Below are 23707 nucleotides of genomic sequence, written 5' to 3'. Positions count from 1 at the left end.
ATGTTAGAAAACTCAACACTTGGTGAGAAGGCAAAGATTAAAGTGATGGTGTGTTGTAATGAAAATACTCTTTCATCCAAGAAGCCACAAGTTATTAACAGTGTCTGATGGATCTCTGGTTCATTAGAGATGATTTATGTGCTGTCTAAACTATAACCCATTTTTCAAAACCAACAGGAAAATTAAAATATATGTGACATATAAATTTTTTGCAAAGATTATTTTCTTCCCAATCACATTAATTTCCATATCCACCCCGACCTTATTTTTCTTCCATCTAGAAATTCTGCCCCATGCACCTGCCTACCCCCACCCTTTCTCTGTACCTTGTACTCTTACTCCAACTTGACAATAGTCGGGATGTTTGTGATGAGCTAGAACCGAAGTAAGGTCATGTTTACAGGTGAGATGAGGTGCTATTGCTTGTTTCAGCAACTGCCTGGCTTTAGCCAATGGGTGGAAAAGACTAGAAAGTGTCTCTCTGGGGTGGTGAATATGGATTTTACTGAACCTAGAAAACCTGAGGTTCAAAGCTCTTGAGGTTTTTTTTTAGGTAGCTAGGGTTATTTGTAGAATTGGGGAAAAAACTGTTATCCCAGGGAAAGCTTAAATTATAGCAGGAGTGCACAAAATAGATACTCTGTCTCACATGTGTTAAAATTTCCAAATTTAGAACTATTCTATATTTTAACAATGAATAAGATTGCTAGTTGTAGTAGGGGATAAAACATCACTTCCAAATGTGTATCACTGAGCTCTGGAGGTATAATTATAATGTCCTCACCAGGGGCTCAATTTCATAATGCTTCTGGGCCCCCAGAGGGGATTTTGTGTGATTGCAGGATTTGTCAGAGTGCAGTCTTAATTTGATGCTTTCCTGTACATTCTGTTTCATCATGTATAAATCTAACATTTATTTGCCATTGTTTATTTGCTAGCATGTCTATACTAGTTTTGGCTGCTTCCAACCTCATTCCCCCAAGAGTGGCAAATATAAAGAAAGATCCTCAGGCTTCCATTAATCTTGTGTCAGGAGAGTCTATGTAACAAAATTGGTTTTTCTGTCGTGTTTCATCAACAGTCCAGGTGATTGGGACAGAAGAAGGCATAGTTCCCTGAGGTGTTGCAAAGGTCAATTCAAACAGGGCCAGGACTCTGTTTTTCCCTTGCCCAGGTTACCACCCACTGTCCCTCTGGCCACCTGCCTGCTTCTGCTCAGCACTGATGCCAAGGGTAGCATCTGGCCTGGGGCTGTGAATGCAAGTCAAGAGCTCTACAACCGTGAGCTGTGGGTGCCCCTACCTTGTCACCTGTGGGCTTCAGTGGCCTTGGAAGGGGCTACATACTGCTGTCTGTCCAGGAAGAGCATCTTTTCCAGGTGGTCTGCCTAGCAAATATGAAGAATCAGGCTATATTTAAATGTATGCCCAGCTTTTAAATGTGCACCCAGCTGTGCAGCTTTTTCTCACTGTTTTGCTCAGTTGATCTTTTCTCCCTACTTAAAGAGTAGTGACATACATTTTAGGAAGAGGCATCCAGGCTTTTCCTCTATGCTCAGACTAGATCACGGAATCGACTGGGTGTTGAATTTGGCCAGTAGAGCCCCAGGACATCTTTCATTCCCTTTTCTCTTTATGAGAGATCTTTCACTTGAGATAGAAAGTGAGCTAGCAAGATGGCCTTCCATGGTGTACTAATGATAGACAGGTAGCCTTCCATTGGGTACAACTAGTGGAAAGATGGCCTTCCACTATGTACTGTGCCAACAACTCTCCCTCCACTTCGGGAGAGGTACCAAATAGTTGACCCAGGAGTGGGTAAATAAAGGCTTTGGTCTTTGGAGGTAAATGCACAGGTGGGTAATTAATCCAGTTCCCTGCTTTGACATGCTGGGTGTTGGGGATGGGTGTATGGATGGGTAACTGCCACCAGACTTCTGGCACCCTGTCATATAGGGCTACTTTTGGTACCAAGACATCTGCCTGTACTGCTCTATAAATCTCCCCAAACAAACTTCATCTCACTGATCCTTCCATTGGTGTGCACCTCCCCTCCCAGCCTATACCGAGACTAGCCTCCTTGGACCTTCTTCTGTTCCTTCTCTAGGAACCACTCCTTGGTTTAAATGAAGTCCCTTTGCAGTTCACCTCTAAGTACCCTCTAGATCTATATAGTTTTATGAATTATGTCCACAATATGTATGTAGGCAGGTAGCTAGATAGGCATGAATTGATGAACCTGTGTTTGCTTGAGCCTGTTTCTTAGGGTATTGGAACAAATAATTCAAAACCTAAAATTTGATAAATCATTTTTTAAAAAGTTGATTGAATGGTAGCACCACCACTTACCTGCCTATCTAATTTTAGCTCAGAGTTTACATGTCTTCAAAAATTGTCATGTATCAATAATATTCATTCATTCATTCATTCAAAATATTTAATGAGCACCATATGTGGCCAGAACTAGAGAGCGAGGCATGGTCCTAGCTCCCATGGAGCTACAGGCCAGTCAGGGAGACAGGGAGAGAAGTAATTACAGTCCCATTGGATAAGTGCCATAATGGAGGCACAGGCTTATGTATAAACCATGAAAGATCAAGTCCAGCAAGGGAATTAAGGGCTTCCCAGAGCCAGGCTCCCAGGTATCAGTAGACCCAGTCATGGCGTATATTTCATGGTTCGGGTTGACATGGAGAAATCTGGAAACAACTATGCTGATTTGACAAGCAGGGGAGGATTTGTAAATAAAGTCCGTGGGTCTCTGTGCTTTTCTGATTTGGGGATGGTAGTGGAAACATCTACCTGAACTAGATGAGGGCTGATTCTTTTGGCTTTCTCAGTGGTCTCAGTCTTTTCTCTTTAGCTCCGGAAACAATAACATGCATAGTATTCAGTGCAGAAGAGTTTCATCTTCAGAAGACATAAAATGACGAGTGAAATACCTTCTGTGCTCGTGTAACTTGACCATTCTTAATGCCTTAAACTGTTCAGTAAGTCCAATAGGGAAACACGGAAAAGAAACACATGGGAAATAATCCTGGAATATCAAGTATACAGACTTTGATTGGAACATGCTCTCAGGACAGGTATGGAGAGGACAGGAATTTAGGGGAAATCAGAGGGGGCTTTGTCCTGGGTCTGCCCCCTTCTGTGAGGAATGAGGCTGGACTTTGTCTCACCACATATAGGTGCACTGTGGGCAATTTATGTGAAAGCACTTTGTAAACTGTAAAAGTTTTACCAATGTGAGGCAGGGTTATTATCATTATTTTAAAATGCTACTTTATCGCCTGGAAAAGTTAACACACCTCCAGAGAGTAATGTAAGCATTGAAACAAATCTAGTTTCTGTAATATCTCTTCCCTCATTATGTAAGAAATCCTCTAAAAGCAATGCTGGTGGATTTTAAGATTCAGTTCTGAAATTTTGTGCAGTTCAAAGTAGAGTGGTCTGTTGTGTTTTCTTGGGCTAGCAGATCATAAATACATCCATATGATTTTTATTTACTGCTCACTGGAAATTATGAAATTGTTTCTTGTTGAAACTACAAAAATATTTAGCTTTAATAAGTATTCTCCAGATTTTAGGAGCAATTTATGAGTCTTATGTTATCCAACAAGCATCACATCTGTGTTGACAGTGGATGAGGCATATGTTTTCTGGCATTGATAACTGTGAGCAAAACAATCATAAATAGGAATTACTCCGGCATTTCAGAATTACGTCGCAAAGGATCCAAGCTTGGAATGTTGTACCTGAAAATTATGTGTGTAAATGCTTGTGTTCATTAAATTATAAACCTAAAATATAAGATGTCATCCAGCTGAAGCCTCCCATTTCACAGATAATAAAACTGAGTCTCAGGGAGCCTAAATTATTTGCCAGAGTTCATTCAATAAGGGGTGGAGTCGGAACCTGAATTCAGACCTCTTGACTTCCTCTGCAGTGGTTTTCCCACCAGGTTAACCTGCAGAAGTTCAAGTACAAAAAGTGATACTGATGGGCAGCTAGGTGAATAATAATATTATTATTCCTTTTTGAAGATAGCTGAACTTAGAATATATTTCCAAACACTATATTGATTGTCCATATCTTGAAGCAAACTCCCATTCTTCTTGAAAGTGTTGAGTCTCTGAAGGTTCAAAATTGATCAACCGTGAAACTGTGACCTAATGTAAACTTGCTAAGAAATAGCATAATAATATCCTTGCCCTGAGGGCAAAACACTCAGCTCTAGCTTTTTCCCTTTTATCCTTGCTCTGACTACAATCATATTTCTTTGTGAGTATTTCCTCTTTGCATTGTGGTACAGCTGACGTTGATAGATAGCATGGAGAAACTGAATTCAAAAAGAAAAAAAGAAAAGAAAAAAAAAGCGCTTGTACTGTTGGCTCAGAAATGATGTGTGTGGAAAGCTCTCTAGCTGCCCTCTTCATTCTTTTTTTTTTTCCCCCTCCTTGGGCTGCAGCTGCTGACAGCAGACACACTGAGCTATAATTTGGCCACATTTGGCTCGTGTAAATTGTGATAAACAGTGAGCCCATAATATTTATTTTAAAGATTCATTCAGTGAAGGTAAGTATTCTTGACTTGTGTATACACGCTAGTGAATGGAAAGCTGCAGATATGAAAAAATAAGCTCTTAATTTCACGCCACACAATTAATATAGCTGCTCGATGCTCTATTCTTCACAGGTGCAGGGGAGTTGGAACCCTTTGAAGAAGTGTGTAGCTAATAGCCCATATATAATTCGGAAGAAGAAATCTTCAATGGAAGACCCTTGGGGGATAAATGGACAGTCTGTAAGTAAACAGAATGTCAGTCCTAAGGCAAGAGTTATTACTTTTAAAATCGTAATTACTATTTTTGTTGTAACCTGAGTGTCTGGAAATTCCTCAAAAGCTCTGTACCAATTTTTAATGATTTTCAAAGTTATGAATTAAGTAGGACATGATTTCATCAGCCTAACCTAATTTATATCTTTCTTAAAGGCATCAGTTATCAAAAGTAGAGGTCTAGAGGAAAAAGCTAACCTTTAATATTACTTGATTATACCAACATGCATAACGTAATTTTCAGACTTAGATTTTCCTTTGCCTCAGGGAAAACATAGATTTGTCTCATGACACTTGAAATGAATGCCTAAGTTTGGATTGTTTTGTATGTGTTTGTTATTTATGAGAACACTTGTGTGGGTGTGCATGTCTTTAAAATGTGTAGTTTAGTGTGGTAGTTTTCACAGTTTGACAAACTCTTGAGTCGGCTTTAAATTAAGGAGAACCTTAGGTCTCTTGGGTTTTATTTTGTTTGTTTATCTTGCGAGCAGAAGAGAAAGGGCTCAGAAATTTTCCTCAGGTTTGTATCCTTTGGCTCATAAATGAATATTCCCAATTAGAGGTAATCTTATAAATAACCTTTGAGTTATTTAGAGCTTGAAAAAGTCAGTGGATTTTAATGTTAAAAAAAAAAAAGCCTATTTCAGTAAGTTAGAGTTGTTTTCTTGGAAAATTTCCATAGCAATATTTGGGGTGGCCTTATATAGCTTTGCCTTGTAAATTCTCTGATCAGTTATGGCACTTTTAGATGTGTGGTTTTGTAGCTCAGCTTTGTTCGCCATGGAATTATTACAAACCCGAAGTGTGATCTTTAGTAATGCTGTTGTGGTTCCTGTAAATGTGTGTTTTACAAGACCTACTGGTTGTTATGCAATAAGCAGTAACTGCTAATGGATTAGAATTTTAATAACACAGGGTCAAATGCTATCAAGGTCCTTTGGCAGTCACATTGTATGCAATTACCAACTGCATTTTATGGATCTCCCAAATCATCTTGTGAGGTAATTCACAGAAAGCACTTCGAGAACATTCTGTACGGTGTAGCTTTCACACTGAACAGGAAAAGCACCCTTAACACATTTAATTTGTGTTCTTTTAAACTCCTGTCCTGGGCCTGTGATCTTCGATTTTCTTATGATACAAAAGATGGTTTTGTAGTGCATATAAAATAAATGAAAAATAAATGCACGGATAACCGCTTACTTACTTACCTAAAAGTAACTTTCTTCTTTAGATTGATGCAGGTTAAAGTGTCAGAGAATCGCTAACAAATTGAACAGTATCTGCAAATAAATGCTACAGAATTTCTTCTGAGATTTTATATTCTGCCAATTCTCATTTAAGACAAGAAATTAAGGTGTGAGACATATTAAAAAAAAATAACAGGTAAAGAATATAATAATTGAATTTTTTTTTTCTGCCTATCCTAACACAAAGAGGTGTTTAGTGGGCTAGCTCATCATGTACCATTTTGAGGGGTTTTGTTCCGTGAAGAGTGAAGCAGTTTTATCCTTCAAAGATACCCGGCTGTCTCAGAGGTGGAAGACTAGGGAGGGCTGTTTCTCAAGGGCAGACAGCATGTGGCATCAGAGAAGCCATTTCCGGGCAGTTTGGCCCCTGCCCACTCAACTGCAAAGGGCACGCAGTGGTTTCAGAGGTCCCTGGGCGGGGTGGGCTCCTCCCAGCTCACCTGCTTTGGCTCTCAGGTTTCCCCTTTCCTGAGGGAGGTGGGGACATGGGCTCAAGATGGAAAGAGGACCTAGAACTTAGCTGAAAGCAATAAAGTAACAGGAAAATTAAGGAGTAGAGGGAGACCTGGTACCCGAAGTGCTTGCTCTTCCAAACGTGAATTACGCTGTCCTTTGCTCACAAAGTTTTTCTTAGAGAAAGTCAACATCTTCAGAATAAACACAAGAGTGTATTGTACCCCCAGTAGTCTGCGGATGTAGCCCCTGGACCGCAGCGGAGTTTTGGAAATGTGCCTTTCATGTGACAAGAGACGCTGGCAAGAGACCACTGGCAGAGGTGAGGTAGCTTCTCATTTTGAGCCTAAGGACGTGTGGCACTGGGCCAAAGACTGAAATGAGAAATTCTGCCTTTCTTATTCTGGAATTTTCTGTGTGTTTTCCAAATCTTGGAAGAAGTAGCTCATGTGGTTTTGCAGGTCTTGTTGACTCTTCCAATTGCCTCTGAGGACAAAAAGGAGAGGAGGACGTTGGTGGGGCTTTACATCACTTTAGTGTTAATTCTGGCCCCTCCACTAGCCCCTCTGGAGGAGCCCCATTTGGATGAGCCCAGCTCCACTGTCTCTTGGGGGTCCTCTCAAGGTAAAGGCCTCTGAAACACAGACATCAAAAGGCCAACCTATGGCTACATCTTTCAAGTTCTTTAGTTTATGAGGATTTCTAAAGGGAAATTATGTCAAGATGAGAAAGGTACCTACTAGCGCTTAAAAAAAAAAAAGCAAATTAAAAAAAAATCAGTGTATTTTCCTAATGAAGCTGTGATCCCTATAGTTAAAAACCCTGCGTGCTGTAAACCTAAACCTTGTGTCTGATTTAGATAGAGTCCTGGCATCTTGAAAACTACATTTTAGATTCAGAGTCAGAAGACAAACTAGTATGTACAGAGTAGATGAACAACAAGGTCCTACTGTGTAGCACAGGGAGCTATATCAATGGCTTGCAGTAACCTGTAATGAAAAAGAATATGTCTGTCTGTCTGTCTGTCTGTCTATCTACCTCTGAATCACTATGCTGTACACCAGAAACTAATGTAACATTGTAAATCTCTATAAAACAGAGACAGCATTTATCTTCTATTATTTAAAATTGTTATTTTGTAGGGGCTAGAATATAGCTCAAGAGGTAGAGCACATGCTTAACTTAGCATACACAAGGTCCTGGGTTCAATCCCCAGCACCTCCTCTAAAAATAAATAAGTAAATCCTCCCTGCAAAAAAATTTAAAATAAAATAAAGTTATAATTTTGTAGGTCAAGTGGGGTCATGTATTTAAAAATTCTTTGATAACTGAAAAGTGCATTATAATTCTAATGCACTTTTATTGTAAGTATCATTAGAAAAATGTCGGTCATGGATAAAAAATTATCTGGACACCTTCAAGTCCACAATAAAAATTTTTAAATGCAACCATTATACCAGTGCCAGGTGTTATAAATTCTGACACTACATATGTTTGGTTATGTTATCAGCTGTGGAGGGAATCAGGTCTCCCAAAACTCTAAAAGGAGCATTTTATTATAAATGGTAGACAGTTAACTTCCTTTTATTAACAAAACTTCAGATGGTAATATTTTAGAGCTTTTTTGAATAATTGTATTTTAGGGCTCTGTTGTATTCTCATAACTATATGGTAAAATTGAAATGCTAACAGCTGTTATTGCAAGAAAACCATGAACTAAAATATGTATATATCTTATTGCTATACTTGGACATTCTAAAAATGAAAAGTGACTTTTGACCAAAATGTAAAAATTAACTACGTATTTATTAATGGAGAGAAGGACACTATTTAGCAGAATATTTTACTGAAGGTAGTTATACAGGTACAGTACATCCACATAAGTCAAATTAACTGGGAAATTATAAATTAAATCAGGATTCCATTCATTCAGCTTTACCAAGAATGAGATACTTTATATAAGCGAATTTTTTAAGTAAATGAAAAAATATAGAATTCAGTAGTTTTCAGTTTCCTTTTTTAAAGCAGGAGCCTGTGTTAGTTCCATCAGGCTGCTGTAACAAAGCACAATAAACTGGGTGGCTTAAAACAACAGAAATTTATTGTCTCACAGTTCTGGACGCTAGAAGTCCAAAGAAGTTGTTGACAAGGCTTCCTCTGAAAGTTGTGGCAGAAGTTTTCCTTGCTTCTTCTCAGCTTCTGGACATCTAGAACAATCCTTGGCACTTCTTGGCGTGCAGCTATGGCACTTTGATCTCTGCCATGTTGTCACTTGACATTCTCCTCTTACGCCTGTCTTTTCTCCTCCTCTTATAAGGCCATTAGTTATATTGGATTAAGGACCAACCTAATGACTTCATCTTAACTTGATAACATCTACAAAGATCCTTGTTTCAAATAAGGTCACATTCACAGATACCGGGGATTAGGACTTCAACATATCTTTTTCGGGCCGATACCATCCAACCTGTAACAAAGCCTAATGAGAATATGTGGCTTCAAACCTTATCTATTTGCTTACCCATCCCACCTCCCTCCATTTCACCACTTGGAATAACTCAGTTTACTTGGTGGCAAATATTTCAACTCACCATGAGCTGGCTTAAGCAAACAAAAGGAAAGTCTTAAGGAAAAAGGTATCTGGGGAATTCAGGGAGATTTCTTTCTATTTTTCTCTACACATTTTCTTCTGTCCTCCTTTTCTTTATAGACTGGCTTTTGTACTCCCCTTGTACAGCACTGGCTGCCTGCCGACCACAGGTTACATGTTACTGATCCATCTACCATGCAGAAAGAAAGACTCCTCTTGGTCTGGCGTGAGTCACAATTCTGTGGCTGATGGAGCCAGGAGCTGCAGCAGAAACATGGCAGTGCCCAGAGTAGGGACTGGGTGCACCACCCAATAGGTGCCTCCCATAGAACCTTCAAGAAACCCCCAGGTGTACTGATGGAGGCACCAGTTTGAAACCACCATTCTAGTCCTATCTCATGATCTTACAGATGGGGAGGTTTAGCCTTTGACGTACCATCACCTACATGCTAATCATCTTGATAGAAAAACCTACAGGTGAAAATATATACAATTCTTTCCTGATGACTTAAGGTCTCTTTACAACTGTCAGTTATAAGCTGCATCCCTAATAAGCTAGTTTCTCTTCTCTCCCTTGATCTGACAGTAGCAATGCTTTGCATTTTCAGCTCCAGGCAGTAAAGCCTAGAGCTGGGGCTAAACTGGCTATAATGGGATAGATACTTTTGTGAAAAGACAGGCAATTGGGCATCATGAAGAAAGCCTTGACTTGGAATCAGAATACCTGATTTTGAGTCACATCTTCCTAACCATGGGACCTTGGGGAAGTTATTTCAACTTCTAAGCCTCAACTTTGTTTTTATAGAGATAGTAAGATCTACATTGCTGGGTCTCTGTGATGTAGAAATAGGATATCATATGCCAAAGCACTTTGTAAACTGTAGAGCAATATATATGGCCATTAGTGCCAAGCCCTGTGGGGCATAGTTTTGGAAAACGCAGGGCACTTGGAATCAGACATATCTGCTCTGGTCTGTGCCCTGCACTTGGGCAAGTTTTTAAACCTCTCTCATCCTCAGTTCTTCCTCAGTTGTAAAGAAGAGATAATAATACCTTCTTATATGATTGGAAAGAACATATGAAAGTCAGCTTGTGCATGAGAACACAGTTTCTAGAGCCTGACCCCCTGCATTCAGATTTGAGCTGCAATACTCAGTGGCCGTGTGACGCTGGGCATGTCTGTAAGCCTCCCTGGGGCCACTTTCCTCGTCTGTAGACAGGGATGATGGTAATAACTTACATCACATGGTTGGTGTGAAGATGGAATGAAATTATATATGGGAGAGTGCTCAGACTGGTGCCTCACATACAGGAAATGCTATCTCTGTGTTTGCCATTGTTACTAATATTATCTCAAACATGCCAGGCACACATATAGTAAGTGCTTAAAAAACACTGGTGGTTATTTAATTAAGATGGATCTGACTGGGGCGATGAGATACTACCTCTTAATTGAATTCTATTAGACACACATTCACAGGGTCAAGGGGAGATGGTGTGGGATGTCAGACCATGCTGGAAGGAATAAAGCAACATTTCCCTTTGCATGGGCAAGGCTGGTATGCCCCTTAAAAGAGCTCAGGTTGGAATATGGTCTGAGAGTTTGGAAGAGACTGGCTGTCAAAGTTCAAAGTGGGTACCAGGTTGTATTAACAGTTGGGTATTTTAGGTGAAGAATAAAACCTAGACAGGAAAATTAATCCAGAGCCAGGACAGTGACTTGTTTATATTTCTAGGGCCAAACACAATGTCAAGCCCTTTGCATGCACTCCATAAACATTTGTTTATCTGAGCTGACCGGGATCTTGTGTCCTGGGACAGCTCAATTGGTCCATATGCACCAAACAATTACAGTGTGACAGGGATGAAAATTGCTTGTGGCTGATGCTGTAAAGAAAGCAAAGAGGGGCTCTAACCACTGAGACTCACTGCCTCTGACCTGGCACCTATGTGTGGGGCGCTGACAGCACAGTGACCATGGTGCTCAGAAGTGGATGTATACGAGCAGTTACCAATCATGCCATTTGCATCTCTCTTTCTGAGGAAAAGGCACAGACTTTGGGACTTTTTTTTTCTTTGGAGGTAAATGCAGCTTAAATACTTAAAAGAAAAAAAAAAAACCAACACTTTCTGGTTTACAACTCTTTTATAGATGAAAAGTCACCAAAAGTGTGAGTTCAAATAAGAAATCCATTTCAGTATAGCAAAAACACAATAAAGGACCAGAGAGTAGATCCTTTGGGCTTTGTCGGTTAGAAGATCTCTATGGCATGCACTCAGCTCTGCAGTTGTGTCGTGAAAGTATTGGCAATACAGAACAGAGCCCCGGGGTGATATTAATGTGCTTCAGTAAATGGAGGATCCCTGCCTGTGTTCTCTTGTTAGCACTCACAGGTGAGCCTACCATTGCACTCCCACCCTCTTCAAGGTTTCCCATTTTGTTTCCATCAGGGTAGCTCTGTCATCCTGGATTTGACTTATTTCCTCTCTCTGAGTCTCATTTTCTTCATTTATAAGATGGAGAATTGAGGAGATGATCTCTTCTGGTTCTAACAAGTATGATTCTATTAATGTTCATTTTATACTGGGTAATTGAAGTTTGTAAAGTTTATGCATTGCAAAATAAATGTGTGCTGGTTGCCAGGGGTTGGGCAGGAGGACTCATTGGGAAATAGAGCATCTTTTTGAAGTGCTCAGTTTGAGGATCTTATTCCACAGTTCCAGGATTGCCTTTGACCCTAATATGATGCAGCTTCACATTTCTAAGGTGTCCTTTTTTTTTTTTTTTTTTGTGACCTTCTTTATCCCTCAGTCAATGAATATGATTATTGTAGAGCCCATAGAATATTTTTATATTGGCACTGATATTGTGATAAGGGTTCTTTGATGTCTTCATTTCTGTACATGTGTTATTTTACTTATATGTAATATTATATACAAACATTCCTATGATTAATTTTAAAAGGTGCTTGGAATATCTTAAAGAAGCACTTCTACATTTTATTTCCACTTCCTGTGTTTGTAGCGAGTTGAAAATATGGTTATAAATTCTTGGATACTCCTCCCTTTCATACATGTAGCTTCTTGACGAGGAACCCCTTGAGATGAATTCCTCCCCTTGGGTATGGTCTAGACTTAGTGACTCATTTCCAATAAGTGGAAACAAGGGAGAAGTGAGGTGTCAGTGTGGATACTAGGTCATGAAAGCCACTGTGGCTTCCTTCTTGCTCTCCCTTGGTCACTCACTCTGGGGAAGCCAGCTGCCATGTTGTGAGGGCACTCAGGCAGCCGTGTGGAGAGGTAGACTCTGAAGCCTTCTTCTTCCTTTCTCCATGTGAGGGAGCCTTCTCAGAAGTGAGTCCTGCAGCCACAGTCTAGCCTTCAGATGATGCAAATAACTGAGGTGCATCCTATGAGAGCCCCTCATATCCAGCAACACTTAGATAAATGGCTCCCAGATTTCTGATTTTCAGAAATTGTGCAAGATAATAAATGTGTGTTATTTTAAGATGCTAAGTTTTGGGGCATTTTTTTACACAGCTGTAGATAACTAATACAGTAATCTCATCAACTATTTTTGCATTAAAATTATCTTTACTCTATTTATATAAACATATAAATAAAATTAATAAAATTATTTTTTCCTATTCCATTTCATGTAGAAGCAATCACAGGGTGCTTTCTCTCTTTTGCAAACTGGTTGCATCCAGATGTCAGTTTATTTATCTTTATCTGCTTCCTCAGACAGAAGTTTTTTTTCCTCACACAATAAATGCTTTAAACTGCTAATTAACATATATTTTATTCTCTCTTATATTGTCCACACTTACTTACAAATCTGCTTACCTTCCAGACTGTGAGCTGTCTGAGGGCAGAGGATATGAGCGGAATAATCACCCTCCTCTAGCATTCAGCCCTCTCTACTTTGTACACTGTAGATGCAAAAAATGTTTTGGTTGCATGAATGAATGAATGAATGAATAAGCACAGTTGCCTGGAGCAGAGGTTTTGTAAACAGAGAGAAATCTTCACATGTGCTAGTTTGGCAGCTTTTGCTCCACGTGGTTCCTGGGAACCAGGCAGCTTTGGAAACAGACCAGAATCAAGCTCAGAGCTTTCCTTGCTCCATCAGGTTTCATCAAGGTAAAGGAACACTGAAAGCAAACATCACTGCTGTGAAACCTCATTAATTGGACCTCCGTTAATGGAAAATTTCTGACAATTTAAGCAGAGGATGAAGTTAATTCTTACATATGTCCTTTAGGAAAATAGGATTATAAAAGAAAATAACAATATAGATTAATTTTAACTGTAGGAAATATACGAAAGTAGGCAAAATAAGCTGAATATCATATACAAAAATTTCATAGGCTTTTTGCAAATAAATGTTATTCATTGAAGAAATTTTTCCAACTGCTCTACTATGTTAAACTAGATCAATTAATGTTTATATTTCAGAGGAATTCTTGAAATTTCTTTGAGAGGTCTCCCAAATTCAAACTGAACAGAAATCAGACTAACAGTCTCTTTTTAAAAAAATTTTTGATTCCTGCAATGCTCACATCTCGCATCAATAAAGTGATAACTGAGCTTGTGTTCTTATTAGTTCAAGTCAGAGGATACCCGTGGGGTACAGGAGGGAGCATGGGCTTGGCAGGCAGCCGGAAGCTTGTGTTGGAGTTCCAACTCAGCCGCTGGCTGAAGTGTGTGCAAATCTCTGATCATTTCTGAGCCACAGTCTTCATCTCTAAGACAAGATAATATTTCACTCCTGGGTATCTCAGAATTCTTGTGAGGATCAAAAGGAGAACACGCGTGTCTTTATTAAGCAACACATGTACACATGTTGTGTGTTTATCAAAAAACAACAAATGCATCTCTCTTCTTCCAGATTGTACTAAAAAAATTCCTGGGTCCTTTTCAATAGTTTTCCCTTTTTTTGTAAGAGAAAGGAAAAAAGTTTTTTTTAATTACTGATTTTATTTCATTTTGAAATATGGTGTTCATAATTCGAAGGGACATGAGATAATTGCTATTGGGCTGTTCAAATATTGAAATAGATGACTGTTCATTCAGTAGTTCTTGTTTTTACTTAAATCATGTATGGACTAAAAATTCCTTTGAAGAATCCTAAAATTTATGGAAATTTATTTTAATCCCTAGAAATTCTCAATTTTTTTTATTATATCAAACATCATTTGGCAAGGCATATAGGATATGTTCATTTCTCTTTTTAATGAAGCTATTGTATTTCTTTCAAAGGATAACCATCTGAGATGTTTTTCAAGAATAAAATTTTATGCTTTGAGTAACCAAATATTCACCTCAACACCAGTCATGTTTTACAAGGAGAAAAAAAAAATACCTCCTAGATTATTTATCATTAAAGTGATTTATTTAAAATTGCATTTCTAATTTCTACTAAAAAAAGAAATAGATTTTCTTGGCATAAGAAACACTGACCAAATACATGTTTCACTTTTTTTACCCTCAGTGTTTACATTAGTGATTTTTAGTGCTTTGTCTATCCAAGTTTCTCTGAAACATTAAAAAAAACAAACATACATTTACCTGACTTTATGTGGTAGGCTGGGAGGGTTAACTTCAAAAACTGGGTTCAAAAATACTTTGTGTTCAAGTATGTGAAATTATATGCCCTGAAAAATGTTGATAATTGGTTAGCTATGCCTGCATTTAACCACTTGTGTTCTCAAAATAGGAGACTGTTGGTGGTGAAGTGGAACTTAAGCAACTTAAAATAATTTCATCCATAAAGCTGACTTTGATTCAAGTTTATTTGTTAAAAAGTTCACATTATGGGGAAGGGTATAGCTCAGTGGTAGAGCGCATGCTTAGCATGAACGGAGCCCTGGGTTTAATCCCCAGTACCTTCATTGATAAATAAATAAATAAATAAATAAATAAATAAATAAATAAATAAATAAATAGTAAACCTAATTACCTCCCCTCCACCAAAAAACATTCACATTAGATCTTAGAAATTAGCTGTTTGCTCAGATTCCAAATTATCTGGGGAAAAAAAATAGACTTACCATTTACTGTGGACCAACACAAACAGATCTATATTTTAACTTAATCAATTAGCATTTTATCTTGTCTTTTTTAAAAAAATGATTATTTTTCTGGTTGCCCTGAGGTAGTTTTTAAAATATGATGACTGACTTCAGTCAAAATTGATATGCTCTTTATCTGTTTTCAAATCAAGCTGTGAGTTAGGCTGCCATCTTAAAACAATATAACCAATGGACATTTTCAAATGAATGCGTGATCTATTTGTGATACTGACTGGGGACTGTAAGTCACAGAACCATCAGCAGTGGCAGCAGGGAAGGTACTGGACTAATTCACACAAGTGCCATGTGAGTCTATGGTGAGTGAATTCATTACTCAGAGCATTCAAGTCCTTTGAAGATTATCTTTCACTTCTTGGGACAAATGTGATCTGCTGCAATTTTAACTGAAATTAGTATTTCCTATACTGCCAGTAAGAGTTGAATAGATTTTCATATTACTTTGGAAGAGCAGGCTCTAAAATCTTAGAAAGTTCTCACCTACCTTAAACAATGAGAAAGGATGGTATAATATGAAAGCACTTGTAAAAAAAAAATTAAGTTTTTAATCCTCTAGTTTAATGAAAAGTTTTAAGATGATAAATGTATTCTGCTAAAAAAAAAAAAACAACCCACAAATACTGCATATTAAGTCAATTGAGATATTGTTCCAAGTCCTTTTAAGTTGTTGCCAAACAAGTTGTTTGCGTTGGTAGCTAAATTTTCTATGCACTGTGTATTTTGAAGTCATTTAAACCAATAATAGTCCTTAAACACTACAAGTTACGGGAGAAGATGAAATGGGCTGATTTTCTTGGGAGGTATCCGCTTTAGGTCCTTGGAGATGTGTGGTGCCTACTATTACTACAAAGAATAAATAACATTTATTAGGCACTTACTACATAACAGGGCTGTTCTAAGCACTTTTCACATATAGCTTTAGCTCATTACTACTTGGTGATAATCTGTTGAAGACTCATGCATGGGAATATGGTGGAACTGGATTACCTCTAAAATCCCTTTCACCACTGAGATTTAGTGAATCCATGATTTATTACCTAGTGCTTAATGAAAGAGCGGAAATAGGGCTATAAGGATCAAGGTGGTTTTTCCATATTCAGGGAGGCAAAATGCATAATGCTCTCTGTGTTCCTTTGGGGTTAGCATATAATTTTAAAGAAAATGTGCTATATTTTTCCAGAAAGGCTCACACAAAGCACATACAGATTAAAAATACTTCTGCTATTTCTTGCCATTTTCCAAGCCCTCTGTGAGTTCTAAAATACAGTAATGAATTCCCTTAATTCTTTATAGTATCTAACAAAATTAATTCTTGACCCTTAATTAAGTAGAATAGGCTTTAGCTGGTTATAAATTAACTCAAAGTAATAAACTTGTTCTTTCTTCCTTTCCTCCTTTCCTTCTTTCTCTCTTTCTTTCTTTCTCTTTCTTTCTTTCAAGTTCAGGTCAGTAGTTACAAATTTGACCTTAAAATGGGAAATCTAACTAATTACTTGTAGAATAAGCAATAAAAACCTTTGAAAATATGTGCAGCCTCAAGAGAAAAGTATAACAAAGCTTTCTTGTGAAATGTTTAGAAAACACAAAGCAATTTACCTCACTTTTCTTTGCATTTACAGTAAAAATAAGTATGTTTAGAAGTTGATGGTTTAAAAAAGTATATTGAGACCATATATCCCACTTCTAAAGTTTTACAAAAGTAAAGGAATTCTGCAGTGATTTCTCCAGTTAATAAGTGCCTGCTTTTCCATGCATTCTGGTTTCACAAATTTCTGCAGGGCGTCCATGGATGCTTCTTCATTTTGCTTTGAACAGTCTTTCAGCTTCTCTTGTTTCTTTGTATATACATGAATTGCTTCCCATATGTAGTTCCAAATTAAAAAAAAAATTAGTATGAGTATTTTCAGTTAAGTTAGAATAAAACTCACAGATATGCTCATCTTGTTAGCCTTAATTCCATGATATTGAAGTATGAGTGATACTGAGCACAAATTTGTGCTATGACTGAAGGTATCATGTTCAGCTATTTTTATAGCTTTTTTCTCATTATTTGTTGATGCTGTTTTCATCTATTATTAATGATACTATATATGTATATATTTGATTCAACTCCAAGTAATGCTGGCTTAATTTGAATTAAAAAAAAAATTTTTTTTAAAAGAAGGGAACTAAGTATAGGATTGGGGGAATAATTAACCTAGTATGTCCAGTCTCATGATAAATATTTTTTAAAAAACTTTTGCAAATGTACTTAGATGTTGAGATTCATGAAACCCTGGGAACCAGAATATATTTGCAACTAATTACAAAGACAGCTAACTGCAGTCTCTTATGTAAATTTTAAAATGATGTGACTTTTAAAAATACATTTATTAAATAATTAAATTCTTAGATAAATAATTAATGTTAGAATTAAAAATAAATTCTAATGTCTAATGTGAACTTTTGGGGGATAATTAGGTTTATTATTAATTAAATAAATAAGTGTATTAATACTTAAAGATGCCATATTTGGGGTTCATCTATCTTCTGTCTGTATACTTTGGATCTGAAAAAAAAAAATGTTCCCAGCTTCAGTTTTTATTTCCAATGTTCACTACCTCTTGGATGGAATTAGCCCAAATCAAGAGGAGCTCAATTCAGCTCACTCAAGCTGAACCCTGGCCTGGGGGTGGGGAGGTGGGGAGAGGAAGCTTTCCTTCATCTCCTCTGAGGTGTGGTTCTGTTTACTTTGGAGAGAAAAGATACAATTATCTCCTAAAGTGGATTAGACATGGCAAGAGGAGATGATACGTTTGCACTATAAACTCTCAAGCAGCTGTGAGAATGCCTTATGTGTGAAATTTCTTACCTTCTTAAAAATCTTGATAGAGTTGTAGCTAAGCTCTTAACAGTCAAAAACAAACTGCCAGTGAAGTTTATTTTCTTTTTTGCTGAGTTTTCTGGACCATTGTTCCGCTTGAGGGGCCCTGTTTGTTAGTTTTGGCCCGAGGACCTCTCTTCCTTCAGGATAAGCTCTCCTTAGGCACTTGTACAAGTCGGTACTCAGGGGCTGCCTAACAGTTTATTCACAGCCCCGGCTAAAGCATAATTCAACTGCCTCACTTCCTGTCTCAGAGGAGGGGGTGGCCAACAAGGGGGTTTGTATCTGTAATGTAAAAATATAGTTGATTTTGTGGAACACTGGGACATTTTTGTTTGTTCTTATAAAAGATTCCTGCTGGAAGTTTTATTTTAAACTTGGCTTTTAGCCTTTTTTTTTTTTTTTTTTTTTTGCTGTGCCTTGGATGCTGATCTGATTTTCTGCTTTCACGGCCCTTTTTTAAAAAAAAATTTAAAATATTTAATTCAACATTAAGTGTGCTTACAAGCCACATAGCAGAATAAAATCACATTACAAACGTTGTAGTATTAGATTTTATCACCATTTATTTCTTCTAGCCTGTCCAGGGATTTCTTCATGTTCAGTAGAACTAATTTGCAGTCAGACATTGAGGTCTTCTAGGAGGCCAGCAGGCTCCAGAAATTAATTTATCCAAATAACCGATCCCTCCTAGGCCAACCATAGAGGGACACCAAAATGGCCTAAGAAGGCAGAGCCTCCTTTTGAAGTCTGGAATGTTTTGACTGACTTGAAACAGGCGGCTGGAATGAAAGGATAATTTTCAGTGACCCAGGGGATTTTTTTGCCATTTTCAAATATTAGGTAAAACAAAGAGAAATTGCTTGCTCTAATTTAGAAAGACTTAGTAATCAGGAAGGCGACCAGACTGAGAATAAAGTTCCAAGGTACATATAGCAGAAGCTTATTTACTGGGCTTAGGTTGCTGGCAAAAATCAAAATTATTATACCCTTAAAAAACCTTACAGGAGCTATATTTTAGTCAGTATATCTGCATTTTCATCACCTATACCTGCATTATTTTCTTAGTATTAAAAAAGAGAGAGAGTTCATTGCTTTGATTAGTTGCCACCTAAAAATACTGCTATATTAAAATCTTAATTTTATTAAATGAACAGGAGGCTATATTTTAAAATAGCCTACCTTACTAAATTGGTTTACTGGAAGCCCTAAGTAGGTATTTCATATTTGTCAAATTTTCAAAAAAATTAAATCTTTAAGGCCATTAATTCTTGAAAGCCAACTGTCACCTGAGCTGAAGCATGAGACCATCCAGGTGTCTTTTGACTACCAGCTCAGAGTAGATCAAAGTCATTTTGAAGAGACTCCTTCATTATACTGTAGATACATATTCATTGTTGCAGAAGGAAAAATACCTTTTCTGGTTTTGGTTAAAAAAAATGAATTAAAAGTAAGAATTGGTAACCAAATAACTTCACATTAAGATAGAAATAGGAACTGCTTCTTTTTACACAGTACATCCCATGTCCCCTATAGCACAATTACGCACTTAATAGTGTTATTTAGGAAAAAAAGGATTAAATAATACTTGTAGTTGAAGACTTCTGGGTATTAGTAGATGCCAACTGACTTTCTGGTTTTAGAGTTTATTCTACAGTTTTGGAGAATTACACAGTAATTTAGGTACTTTTAGGCCATGAGTATGCCAATCCTGTTGCAGGCACTTGGTCATTCTTGGTCCTGGATTAATTTAAATGAAAAATAAATTTGTAATTGTATTGATTTTGATCTGTATTCAGGTTTGTTTGCTGGTTTTGAATTGCAATTACTGAAGCTTTCAAACCTTTTTCCTTTAAGTTTTATCTTTTTGTACCAGTTTTCCATTAGATTGGCTGCCCTTGCAAAGCTAAAGTGCACGGTAAATATAAGAAAAATCTCTGAAGGCAGACTGTTCTAATGGGAGGTGACATTCACATTATTCTTGGGTGTTGCAGAAAGAAAATAGTATTGTCATTCACCTTTATATCATTTTCAAGTTTTTCGTTTAGCTACTGAAATTCTGAGTAAAAAATAAATAAAAAACTCAGCTCTTAAATAAATTGTGGGAAATAGCCTTTGGAAAAGAAGTAAATTGAGAGGTTTAAGTAATGGTTGACTGGGGCCAGCAATGTTGATGAATTTAGGTGGGAAGGGGAGTTAAGCTGTCTTTGGTAATAAGAGCTAAGACTCTCTGTAAGTACATGGTAGAGGTTTGAGAAACGTGTGCAACTGAAAATATAGGAGGACAGTTAGGAGATAATAGTTGCTTCTGCCAGTGGACTACAGCAGAGAATATCTGCCAGGGTCGCATAATCCACTGAGCCAGGGGAAGAAAATAGAATTTCTAGTTTTAAATTTCCATCTTTTAAAAAAAATGTATTTGTGTAGGTTTTATGTGTAATATGTTAATTAAGTGCTGTTTGCATTAATGTATAGATATATGTTGCTCAAATTTTTTTTACTGATGAGGAATTAATGTTTAAAAGATGTTTGGGAATGGTTAGTTTTGATAATAGCTAGCTATATGCTTTATTCTGCATATTTTCCATTAGGAACCAGCAATTTTATACTTTGATAGGGAATCTAAGTAATACAAAACTCCTTTGTATTCATGATTAATAAATGCATATAGATATTTTCATGTTGAAGATGAATATTTCATATTTTCTCTACATTCTGAACAACAAATCTCAGTGGGGCCTGACCCACTTGATTTTAAAGATATTTTATCTTTAAAAAGTAATACTAGTTCTTTACTTAAAATCAGTGTAATGTGAATGTATATCATTACATACATATTACGTTATGCATACATATAATAGTGAGGAACCTTGAGTAAAAGGTAGCTGATCTTTTTTTTTAAATTATGTGAATAGACTTGATGATAACTATTTTCCTCAATACTATGCATAGGTTCATCACTTTGTTCTGTCTGCAAGTTACTATAAATTTGACATCTGGATAATTAACCCTATAGTTACTTGGCAATAAAAGACTTAGTGCTTTTTTTCCCAAATAAAAGATTAAAATATTTTCATGTAGAAGAAGAGTTCATCTTAGTATGTTTAACTGCAGATGCCCAAGGATAATGAATTCAGTTTCGGGCAATTTGAATCTGAGCGGTTTGGAAGATATGTGGGTAATTTATGTTGACAGCTGAAAATTTGGACATAAGTTTCTAGAGTGGACTGGCCTAGAAGTATAGATTTGGGGCCATTAGCAATTGGATGATTCTGAAGCGAATATCTAAGATATCCCAGGAAAAGTGTGCTGAGGAAGAAAAGGACCAAACAAGAGAAGATTTAGAGGGATATTAGAGCTGAGGAGAGGGTGAGGGTGCAAGTATGAAGTCTGAGGTGCAGTTGGAGAGGGAGAGGAGCCAGAGATGGTGAGACAGCACCCAGAAGAGGAGATGTCAGTGGTACCAGGTTCCTTTGAGGGATCAAGATGGATAAGTACTAAAAGGTATACAGTGGACAGTGGACCGTAAGTCCTAGCAGTTCGATGGGAGAGCGAAGGGTGGAATCCAGATTACTTGTGTTGATAAGTAAATGAGAACTGAAGTATTGAGATTCAACAACCCTTTCTAGCAGTTTGACTGAGTAGGAAGAGTTAGAGCCTTAGCTAGAGCGAGATGAAGGACCGAGGGAGGATTTTTAAAGGAGAAGGTGTTCATGCCAGAGGGAGTCCATGGAAAGCCCATCCTTCCTCCTCGGGTTCTAAACTCCCTTCAAAGTCACTGTCTCATATGCCCCTGCTCTTCAGAAGGCACGACATGGTAGGAAATGGGAGACGTATGAGGAAAGCTGTATTTGGGGCCACAGGATATTTATATCTGCATAGTAGCAAATAATCATGTATGTGCTGCTGGGTGAAGATCAACTTGTACTAACTGTCATGCTTCTAGAAGCTGTACTTTTTTCCTTGGCTTCGTGTATTCCATGCCTACTTTTCTGCTTGGCAAAAGCCTCCTCCTCCTTCTAGTTTGAAATCAAAGGCCAACCTCTGTATGAAGTCTGCTTTGGTAACTCCAACCAGTTGAATTCTCTCTTCTGTGGTCCTTTAAGAGCTCTACTGAGGCTCTCAGTATATTGATTTACAACTAGCTGTTTACCTATCTCTCTTCCAATGAACTGTGAATTCTCGGAGGAGCACCTGTCCTGTCTCTTAATCACTAGCCTATCACGTTGCCTGGCATTTAGTGGACACTTAATCAATATTGCTTCAATGAATGAATGGATGAGGGAGGACATGAGAAAAGACAAACTGTAAGTATTGTGAGAGGCACCAAAACACTGTCTTTGTGGTGACAGATTATTTATACCCATTATACTCATCTATGTGTAACTAGCTAGCGGCCACCTTCATCCTATAAAGATTGGCTAATTATTATGGTTAATTGAGATTATGTTTTCACATCATGACCCCTATTTATTCAAAAGTAGGAATATACTTAGTTTATTTGTCTCAGCCTTTTGAAAAGAATATATTTGTGTAGGTTTTATACTGTATGTAACATGTCGAGTGGAGATGTACTTAGTTTATTATAGTCATCATTACTTGTCAAGTATGAGAAAATAAGTTAGAATTTCAAAAGGAAGTCTGAATTGCAAACTGTCCTGTTGGGAGTATTTAGAATACACAGTTGTAGTTTTAATAGAGGCTAGAATGCTCAGTGAACTATTGTTGAAAAGTTTTGTTTGCTTTTAGTTCTTTTCTTCACAACAGTCACTCCCACTACATAAGAATCATCAAAGTAAGTGGAATGCAAATTAGTGTAAAAAAAAGAAAAAGGATTGGATAAGAAATGTTTTATGTGATTTCTGTTTCCCATCATTTATTCCAACATTCTAGACGTGACACTTTCCCGTCATGGGAATGTCCTGGTATAAACTGTATCAGCAGTGAAAATATGCTATTGTATAATTAATTAATTGTTTTGATGTTATTCAGATTCAATTTGATTGTGAGCTCGTGGTTAACTGCATACTTTTACAGAGCCAGCAACTGAACACTTTATTCATTTTAAAAGGATAAAGGAGATTAATTTCTCTTAGACTTAGGATCAAGAAATTGGGAAGGAGAGCATGGGCGAGGGAGAGCATGGCTTCGGGTCATGTGACTTGGGTTCTCATTTGGCCATTGTCAGTGACTGGCTTTGTGACCCATATCAAGTTATCATCTGGCCTTCCTCCTCTGAAAAATGAGCTAGTGAAACATCATGGAGTTGCAAGAAATACATGATATGGTGCTTAGCATATGATAACTACTCAGCTAACACTGGTTGGTCTCTCTCTTTTGTCCACGATGATTTTCTTTTACTTGACACTAAAAATATGTACCTCATTGTTCTTTTTCACCTTGCTGCCAGGAAGGATGATCAGAGGCAAGTTTTGTGCTAATTATTGGGAGTTGTCTGATTCTAGATCTTTGTATAGTTCCCTACTTTTTGTCTTCTTTATTCATTTATATGTCAGGTTTTCTTAAAAGGCTGTACTAATTATGAATAGTACAATGGAAATAAAACTTCCTAACACACAAAAAAACTATTTAAAAATAAAGCAAAAGAAAATCACCTCAAATCC

General features: G+C 37.3%; 1 protein-coding gene across 5 annotated transcripts in view; it reads left to right on the top strand.

Moving 5' to 3' along the window:
- Positions 1-4752: 4752 nt before the first annotated feature.
- EYA1 (EYA transcriptional coactivator and phosphatase 1) overlaps positions 4753-23707 on the top strand; it is a 274443-nt gene continuing 255488 nt past the window's right edge. For 4 of the 5 annotated variants that reach the window (XM_031441477.2, XM_031441475.2, XM_031441476.2 and 1 more), the window contains exon 1: positions 4759-4802. In XM_031441477.2, coding sequence (XP_031297337.1) covers positions 4770-4802 — 33 coding nt within the window. In that variant the 5' untranslated portion in view covers positions 4759-4769. Of the gene's footprint in view, positions 4803-23707 lie in introns of all 5 variants that reach the window. The other variant, XM_031441478.2, reaches the window with a different exon arrangement.

Source organism: Camelus dromedarius, chromosome 30, assembly GCF_036321535.1.
Source record: "Camelus dromedarius isolate mCamDro1 chromosome 30, mCamDro1.pat, whole genome shotgun sequence".
Classification (NCBI taxonomy): domain Eukaryota; kingdom Metazoa; phylum Chordata; class Mammalia; order Artiodactyla; family Camelidae; genus Camelus; species Camelus dromedarius.
The sequence above is the reverse complement of the archived record's forward strand: the minus strand, read 5'-3'. Positions and strand labels throughout refer to the sequence as shown.